At 42.6% G+C, this 9,903-nt stretch overlaps 1 protein-coding gene across 1 annotated transcript; it reads left to right on the top strand.

The window, feature by feature from the left end:
• Positions 1–922: 922 nt before the first annotated feature.
• Positions 923–3,006, top strand: LOC108545014 (protein BEX1). Its single transcript, XM_017896419.1, has 3 exons — positions 923–1,148; positions 1,919–2,008; positions 2,370–3,006. Exon 3 carries the CDS (start codon positions 2,375–2,377, stop codon positions 2,759–2,761), a length of 387 nt encoding a protein of 128 aa, XP_017751908.1. The 5' UTR covers positions 923–1,148; positions 1,919–2,008; positions 2,370–2,374; the 3' UTR covers positions 2,762–3,006.
• The last annotated feature ends 6,897 nt before the right edge of the window (positions 3,007–9,903 follow it).

Below are 9,903 nucleotides of genomic sequence, written 5' to 3'. Positions count from 1 at the left end.
AGGAGGTAAAGTGATATATTAAGGTCACCACCTTGGTCACCTGTCCATCTATATTTTTGGAGTAAGCAACAGAATTAGGAGTCCGAACGTAAGAATTAAGAAGCTCTGTAATATAACAGTGAAAGAGCAGCACCTTCCCAACCTCTTGTCAGGGCAGGGATGCTCTATCTCTGCATCACTCAACCTGCCTTGGCCTCACAGCTCTTCCTTTTGCTTAGATCTTCAAACCATCAACAGTGAAAGCCACTAATTTTAGCAGGTGGCATTAGTTGTCAGCAAATGTTTTTTCATATTTAATGAATGTTTATTATAATAGAATAAAATAAAAATGTTTCTTAAACTTGAAATTTGTCTCAGAAGGATAAAAAGGTAGATTATTTACATAAAATGGCCAAGATCTGACAACAGAACTGTTTCCTGAAGATTTACTTCACAGATTATTTTGAAAACACTAACTCTGTTCAGGAAAATTTTCTCTCCTTTTTTTCCATAAAATTTCAAACAAGTGAGAATGCTCTAAAATGATGATGTGGAGCCCAGAGAAAATGTTTTCTGTGTGCTATAGATGAACATAAACTATATATAAATATATTACTTTCCCAGGTTGAAGTGTTTCTTTCAAAAATAAAATTTGATTATTTTCAATTTTGTGAAGCATGCTGATTTTTAAAAAGGAATTAAAGAGAAATTATTAGGAAGCATATACATAGCCAGGGAGAAGAGGAGAGAAAGCAGAAAAGGCCAAGGCCAGGGTCCGGGGGTTTGGGGTGGGGGAAAGGAAAGGTACAGACCCTCCCTAGTAACTGAAGATGGGTAAACTCCAACCGCAAGGCGATGATGCCACTTGTGGGCCCTCAGATTGGAGAGGACGAGATGAGTGACGGGGCTGTGCGCACTGGGGCACCGCGCACAGATGGGAGAAGGGGGGTGTCTGTGTGTTCCAAGAGGGGAGTACCAGTTGACTGGCAGCCGGCCCGTGGGGGTTGGTGGGAAGGAGGGTGAGCTTGGCGGTGACGCACGGCCCTCACGTGACTGGGAGCTGCAGAGCTACGCAGCCTTCGGCGCAGTCGTCACTCGCGTCTAGCTACCAGCTCCCCGCTGCCCTGCGCTCGGCGGGCTGGCATCCGGCCCGGGGGAAAGCGGAGCAGGTAAGGGCCCCCGGGCCGGTGCGCCCTGACCAGGCCAGCGGCGGCTTACCGACCCCTGAAGGGCGCAGAACAGCGCAGGGGTCCCGGCCAGCTTTCTCCACAACCCAACATTCTTGAGAACATAGTGGTCCCCTGGGGTGGGGAAGCAGGGGCGGCTGGGGCTCCAGGGGCAGCAGAGCAACCAAGAGCGATGGAAAACCATTCCCGAGTCCTTGCAGGAAAACGGTGAACATCACNGTGACGCGCGGCCCTCACGTGACCCAGAGCTGCAGAGCGACGCAGCCTTCGGTGCAGTCGTCACTCGCGTCTGGCTACCAGCTCCCCGCTGCCCTGAGCTCGGCGGGCTGGCATCCGGCCCGGAAAAAAGCGGAGCAGGTAAGGGCCCCGGGGCCCGCGCGCCCCGGCCATGCCAGCAGCGGCTGACCTACCCCGGCAACGGCCGCAGAACAGCGCAGGGCGTCCCCGCCAGCTTTCTCCACACCCCAACATGCTTGGGAACATAGAGGCCCCCAAGGGTGGGGAAGCAGGGGCGGCTGGGTTTCCAGGCGCGGCAGAGCCACCAAGAGCGATGGAAAACCACCCCCGAGTCCCTGCAGGAAAACCGGGAACACCGCGGGAGGCGGGGCGGCCGAGGGTGGGGTGGGAGCGGGTGGTGGGAGACGCGGGGCGCTGGCAGCGAGGGGAGCCCGGGCCTGGGGCAGGGAAAGTGCCGGCGGCGGCTGGTCCTCGCTAGCGTTCCGCTGCAGCAGCCCCCGCTCCCCGCGCCCCAGCCCGTCTGCAGGTCTGCGGGGCCAAGTGTCCTGGCGGCGCACCTCGCGGCGACAATCGGGAGAAGGAGGAGACTGCAAGGATAGGCCCAGGTCAGTGCGAGGGACGGTGGTGGGGGCGGGTGCAGAGTGCAGTCTGAGGTCCCCTCCCAACTCCCCCATCTCCCGTCCTCCATTTTGGTGCCTGCCGAGATCTGGGGATGGATCTGTAGGGAAAATGGTGGGTTTGTGGGAAGGGAGGGGAAGACACGAGAGGTCGTTGGGGCGGGGTGGGGGGCTCGAATGGGGCCCCTAGTGGGCGCACTAAGCCTCTCTGGTGGGAAACATGAAATTAAAACAAAACATGTTGATATCCATGACGCGGAATCCTGAAAAATGAGTATCCGTGCCTCTGTCCTCGGTACTGAAGCGTTCACCAGCTGTTCAGCCCCTTCTCTCTCCTTTTGTCTCCTAGGAGTAATGGAGTCCAAAGAGAAACGAGCGGTAAACAATCTCAGCATGGAAAATACCAATCAAGAAAATGAAGAAAAGGAAGAAAAGGAGCAAGTTGCTAATAAAGGGGAGCCCTTGGCCCTCCCTTTGGATGCTGGTGAATACTGTGTGCCCAGAGGAAATCGTAGGCGGTTCCGCGTTAGGCAGCCCATCCTGCAGTATAGATGGGATATGATGCATAGGCTTGGAGAACCACAGGCAAGGATGAGGGAAGAGAATATGGAAAGGATTGGGGAGGAGGTGAGACAGCTGATGGAAAAGCTGAGGGAAAAGCAGTTGAGTCATAGTCTGCGGGCAGTCAGCACTGATCCCCCTCACCATGACCATCACGATGAGTTTTGCCTTATGCCCTGAATCCTGATGATTTCCCTAAAGTTATTAGGGAGACAGACCCCTGCTTTCGAAATTTACATGTTCATGATGTGCCCTTGTTGTAAACCTTTACCTGTCACTTGTTTACGTGGGTCTCCTATTACCAGCTTCTAATTGAATATTGTGTTTTGAACCAGTCTGTAAGATTTTGTTAGCAGAAGAATTTTACCTATTGCATGGAAAGATGCTCATTATATATTGTGAAGTTAATAAAGCAGCTTTAAAAAACAATCTCTATTTTTTTGTTTAAAATTTATATTAATCTACTTAATACATGAAAAGTACTGAAATTAAATATACCAAAGGATTAATATAGGAACTCATTCTATTAGATGGGTTAATGTATTTTTTATATTTTCTGTAATTTAAGAAGAATTGGAAGCCTTTTAAATAACCTTTGAAAGCAATAGAGTCACTTAATAAATACTTGCTGATCAGCACTACTCACAATAGCAAAGACATGGAATCAACATAAATGTCCATCAATGAGAGACTGGATAAAGAAAATGTACATCATGGAATATTATACAGCCATAAAAATAAAGAAATCATGTCTTTTGTGGGAATATGGATAGAGCTGGAGGCTATTATCCTTAGCAAACTAATGTGGGAACAGAAAACCAAATACTGTGTGTTCTCATTTATAAGTGGGAGCTAAATGAAAACTCATGAATACAAAAAAGGGAACAACACACTGGGATCTGTAGGGGTGGAGAGTGGGAGGAGGAAGAGGAACCTAAAAGATAACTATTGGGTGCTGTGCTTAATACCTGGGTGATGAAATAATCTGTACAACAACCCCCCCACCTGCCCCCGGCCATGACAGGAATTCACCTATGTAACAAACATTCACATGTACCCTGGAACCTAAAAGTTTTTTAAAAAAGAAAAAAATACTTGCTGATCAAATTTGGATCTCTTAGCCAGGTAAATAAACCCAGGAACTTGTATAAATTGGGGGTGGCATTTCCTTCACATGACTGGAATGAGGTCATTTGTGTGAGACCTGTGTTTACCTGTTTTTTCTCCCATCCACACCTATTATGCAAGACTCCCATCCTCAGATTTTCCCTTCAGATATATAGCAGAGTGCTCAAAGTAGGTCTCACTAGTCCAGCATACCTCCTGTTCTCAGGATTAAAATGTCTGTTGGATGTGTAACTTAGATTACTTGCCATTCCTAAAGGAACACTGGGTTCATTTAGTAATGTCACAGTGTTTCTAAAACTATGCTAATCTGCCACCTGTGTGAGAATCACCAGGGGACTTTCTTGAAAATGTGGATTCATACACATTATTAGCCGCCACCATGCCCGGCTAATTTTTTTGTGTTTTTTAGTAGACACGGGGTTTCACCGTGTTAGCCAGGATGGTCTCGATCTGCTGACCTCGTGATCCGCCCGCCTCGGCCTCCCAAACTGCTGGGATTACAGGCGTGAGCCACTGCACCTGGCCGGTATCAATTCTTAAAAGCCATGATAACTTGCAGAATATAAAGAATATCTGAATTCTGTTCAGGGAAGCATTAAAATGTAAAGGATGAGATCATGAAGAAAGCATTAGATTTATTACACAACAATTTGAATTTTGTTATCTTTTGTGGGATATTGGGTGATTTCTTTTGTACTCAATTGTATTTTTCTTAACATGGATTATGTTAAAAAGAAATACAAGCTAACAACAGATCCAGATCCAAAGAACTATTCAGTGAGCTTACAAAAGCAAATGAAGCACATAAAAATTCCCATTGGCAGAACTGAGATATGTAAATTTCATGTTAGCCTTGGATAGAGTGTTCATGCCTTAGTGTAGTTATCCCTCCTATGGAGTGTAGGTAAAATCACTGTCTTACTTTTAATCAATAGTACACAGCAAAAGTGACAGGATGTCACTTCTGTGATTATGTTACAGAAGATTGTGATTGTCATCTTGCTAGCAGATTCCTTGTCTCTCTTCCTTCCTCCTTCCTCCCACTTGCTGGCTTTGATGAAACAAGCTGCCATGTTGGAGAGGCACATATAGCAAGGAATTGAGAGTGTTCGCCAGTCAACAGCCAGTGAGGAACTGAGGCCCTCAGTCTAATAGTCCTCAAGGAATTGAATCCTGCCAAAACAACAAAGGTGAGTTTGGAATCAGATTCTTGCCCAGCTTAGTCTTCAGATAAAACTGTGGCCCAGGCTAACATCTTGATTACAGCTTTCTAAAAGACCCTGAGGTGGAAGATCCAGATAAGCCACACCCAGACTTTTGATTCACGGAATCTCTGGGATGATAAATGAACGTTCTTGTGAGCTGCTAAATTTTGGGGTGATTTGTTACACAATAGATAACTAATACAGTCTCTAAAGACTTTTAAAAACAACCACAGCACCATTATCACAAATAAAAATGGACAAAAATTTCTTAATGTCCAGTCAGTATTCAAATTCTCAGTGGTCTCAGATAGATAGATAGATAGATAGATAGATAGATAGATAGATAGAGTTTCACTCTTGTTGCCTAGGCTGGAGTGCAATAATACAGTCTCAGCTCACTACAACCTCTGCCTCCCAGGTTCAAATGATTCTCCTGTCTCAGCCTCCCAAGTAGCTGGGATTACAGGTGCCCACCACCACGACTGGCTAATTTTTGTATTTTTCATAGAGATGGGGTTTCACCATGTTGGTCAGGCTGGTCTCGAACTCCTGACCTCAGGTGATCTGCCTGCCTCGGCCTCCCAAAGTGTTGGGCTTACAGGTGTGAGTCACTGCACCCTGCCAGGTCTCTTAATTTTTAACCTCAAACTATGTAAACTAAAGCAAAATTAATTATGTGCTTGAGGAACACTATTGGCCTCATCAAGTTACAAATAACAAGAAACACCTAATGTAAAGCCTTCTACTGAGAAGCTGACAAAAGAATGCATGTTTGAAAAAATGCCTCAGATCCAACATAGGTCTGGGGTCACAGACTCTGAAAGTCTAGCAAATGATAACAGAAAAGCTGGTCTGTTTATGCAATGAAAATTTAAGACAGTCTGAGGATAAGGAAGGGTCATCACACACAACTGAGTAATCCCAAACAGTCTTTTGATACTCTGATATCTGCATTTTTCAGAAGTCTTGTCAAATAGTTACATGTACTCAGATTTGTCAAAGTAACTTGTTTAACTCTAGAAGAAAAAAAAAATCTGCATGGTGGCTCATGCCTGTAATCTCAGCACTTTGGGAGGCTGAGATGGGTGGATCACCTGAGGCCAGGAGTTGGAGACCAGCCTGGCCCACATGGTGAAACCCCATCTCTACTAAAAATATGAAAACTAGCTGGGCATGGTGGCGGGTGCCTGTAATCCCAGCTACTTGGGAGGCTGAGGCAGGAGAATTGCTTGAACCCGGGAGGCGGAGCTTGCAGTGAGCCGAGATCCCACCATTGCACTCCAGCCCGGGTGACAGAGCGAGACTTTGTCTCAAAAAGAAAAAAAAAGGAAAAGTGGCTACAGGCTGATAAAGTCAGAAAGATGCAGGCATAAATTACAAGATCACCATTCACTGTTGCCATTGAGTATACACCTGCAATGACAAGTTGTATTACAGTGCTATTAGAGGAAGCATGGGACTGAGACAACAGGATAAACCAACAAGCATAAGAAACCATTTCATCAATCAGTTTGATTGAAGAAGGGATGGAGTATGTCACCAAGAAGTCATTTTTTTTCTCAAGATGCAAAAAATTTAGGGAACTAACATAAATACAGTAGGCCCTTCATATCTGTGGGTTCTGCATCCATGGATTCACCCAATCATGGATTGAAAATATTTGGAAAAACAAATTCCATAAAGTTTCAACAAGAAAAATTTGAATTTGCAATATGCCAAGTACTACATTGAATCTGCATTTAACAAAGTTATATGTAGGCATTGCATAAGGTATTAAAAATAATCTAGACATTGTGTAAAGTTTACAGGAGGATGTGTATAGGTTATGGGCAAATTCTATGTCATTTTATTTAAGGAAAATGAGCATCTGCATCTGCATATTTTATATTCCTGGGGTTCCTGACACCAGTCCCCATGGACATTGAGGGACAACTGACTGTACATGAAGGACATAATTGTGAGTCTTCAGGACCTCACATTTTGGAAATAAAGATGTCCTATGAGAGTTATAAATGAGTAAATCTTATAGACAACAGACATGATTTTCCATCTCTGTGGATAAAGCAGGAAAATATCTGTGAATATGATACTGAAAAGATTGGGTTCATCTAGTCAACATCATCTGGAAGTAGTCCCATGGAGGTGGGGCAATGGAAGTGCTTCAGTAAGAGAAATAATAATAATAGTATGCTCTCATGAGCAGAGGCTTGGAGATCCTTTGAAGCAGCATGCGGTTGAAACAAAACTTGAAGACCAATGACAAATTTTAGAATATTTTAAGGAAAGGAACTATGGAATAGATGGCATAAGTGTAGGGTAAGAGGCAGCTTAAGAGAGAAGGAAAGATGCAAAAACATGGCACAAACCAATGCAGAATGAGCTGAAGGGGGTTCTGCCGGTAATATTCGACTAGCCCAGTGAAGAAAATGCATTCAGTACAGATCAGAACAGCTATTAACTAATGGATACTTGAGGTACTAAAATGGATTTTTTTAAAAGAATAAAAAGCAGTTTCATTCCACGGGGAATTTATAGTAAACTGTCCCAAAAGAACTAGAAAATAAAATTCTTATGAATGTTAAAGGAATAAAATTTACCACACAAGCTATGAATCAATATAATCAGTTGAAGGAGGTAGTGAGAGTTTGAATTCCAAAAGATAGTATTTACAGAACCAAAGGAAAAGGTAGATGGGCAGATATAAAGACAAGCTTTCCATCAGATGTCTTAACAAGGACAAAGGCAGTTGTATATTGATAAATGTTTAACAACTGAGTTTCCATTAAACTATTTGTAGTGTTAGCCTATTTCCACTATGTAATGCTCCGGCTACAGTTGATTTCCAGCTACCAACATGATGTCACTTAATGCAGAGTTGAGAAGGGATGTGCACAATTTGCTGTCAAGAGCACACCACTTGCTTAAAGGCCTCCCTCATCAATGTGATTAAAAGGGGAACATTCCCATGCAAAGAAAATGAAAGATGAAAGTGAGAAAAGGAAAAACGTGTTGTAAAGGAGATGTAGGATGAGCATAAACGAGGGGAAGATGAAATAAAACGAGATCAAGGTAGACAGAAGTCAGCTGTATACAGTACTCTTATGAGCAAAAGGGCCAAGAAAAGTGTGTGAGAGTGTGTGTGTTGTTCGTTTGTGAAAAGTGGGGGGAGGTGTAATGGTGGGAAGGGATAGATTGGTTGATTACCTAGACATGGATACTCCTAGGCGGTTTAAAGGAGTGTTTGTAGAAGCATGGACTTTGGAGTCAGGAGACCTTACTTCAAATATTGGCACCACCACTTACAAGCACCGTGTGTGACCTTATACAAAGTTGGTCAACCTGCCTTAGCTTTATTTCTCTTATCTATGAAATGCAGAAAGTGTTTAGCAAGATGCCCTTCACATGCTAAGCTCTCAGTAAATGCTAGCTGTTAATGTTATAAAGCGGTAAAATGAAAAAATGCTTTTGATTCACTAAAAATGGGTAGTCTAATCTTTCAAAGTTAATAACATTAGTGGGTTTTAAAAAGTATTTATTGATCCCAGATGTCAAAATTTGGCCTAAAGAGGATCAAATCTGACAAGCACATAGTTTGTATCACACAGTGATGTATGATTTTTGAATCACTGCTGATATTTAATAATGGATAAATTCCACAGGAAAATCAAGATTTTAGATTTTCATGAAAACCAGGAGTTTTGTAAACCCTGGGCTTGCATTCCCACATTGCATCAGTTGACTGGAGGTAGCCTAATGCTGGTTTCAATCCTTTAGAAAGGCAGGTGTTTCCGTTTTACTTTCCTTACTCAGCTTTAAAGAAAGTAAAGCTTGTTCACATTACCTAGTTACCTTCCTGGCCCCTAGAGGCACTTCAGTTTGTGTTCTTTAATTCATATCAACTGCATTTCAAAAGTGATATGAAGCAATGGTTCAGCAGATGATTGAGATTCAGACCAATGTGGAATTCAATACTTTTTATGTTCCAAATCTGCAACTTACAATAAGGTAACATGAGCCATATTTGGATATTGAGAACTTAAAAAGTGACTAATGCAATTGGAGATGTGCTAAAAGTATAAAGTACACACAGGATTTTAAAGACATGGTACAACGAAGTGAAATATCAGTAATTTTATACTGATTATATGTTGAAGTGATAGCATTTTGGATATACTGTGTTAAATATATTATTAAAATTAATTTTATCTGTTTCTTTTTACTTTTAAATTATGTTTACTACAAAACTTAAAATTAGATTTATAGTTCATAATATATTTCTATTAAATAGCACCATTCCAGATCTTTAAAAGATATACCATGTTTTTAAAATTAAAAAAACTTACTTTAAAATGTCTGATAAAAATGATAAACAATCATTTTGGAAAACACAGAGAAAGAAAAAATTAAAAATCTTAATTCTACTAAATATTATTAAATATTTCAGTTTCTTTTTGTTTAGGTTTTTCTACACGAAATATTCATACATAGAATCTTATTCTATAAAAATTGGATCATACTGTATATACTATTTTATGTTCCTTTTTGACTTAACATTTAAACATAATCTTGGCTGGACACAGTGGCTCACGTCTGTAATCCCAGCAGTACTTTGGGAGGCTGAGGTGGGAGGATCATGAGGTCAGGAGATCGAGACCATCCTGGCTAACACGGTGAAACCCTGTCACTCCTAAAAATACAAAAAAATTAGCCGGGCGTGGTAGCGGACACCTGTAGTCCCAGCTACTCGGGAGGCTGAGGCTGGAGAATGGCGTGAACCTGGGAGGCGGAGCTTGCAGTGAGCCAGATCATGCCACTGCACTCCAGCCTGGGCGACAGAGCGAGACTCTGTCTCAAAAAAAAGAAAAAAACAGTGAGCTGAGATTCAGCCACTGCACTCCAGCCTGGGCCACAGAGCGAGACTCCGTCTCAAAAAACAAAAAACAAAAAACAAAAAACAAAAACATAATCTTTTTGCAATGTTTTTAAGAA

The sequence above is a fragment of the Rhinopithecus bieti genome, unplaced genomic scaffold (genome assembly GCF_001698545.2).
Source record: "Rhinopithecus bieti isolate Rb0 unplaced genomic scaffold, ASM169854v2 scaffold_28940, whole genome shotgun sequence".
Taxonomy (NCBI): Eukaryota; Metazoa; Chordata; class Mammalia; order Primates; family Cercopithecidae; genus Rhinopithecus; species Rhinopithecus bieti.
Note: the sequence above shows the minus strand (reverse complement) of the source record. Positions and strands in the feature narration are given on the sequence as shown.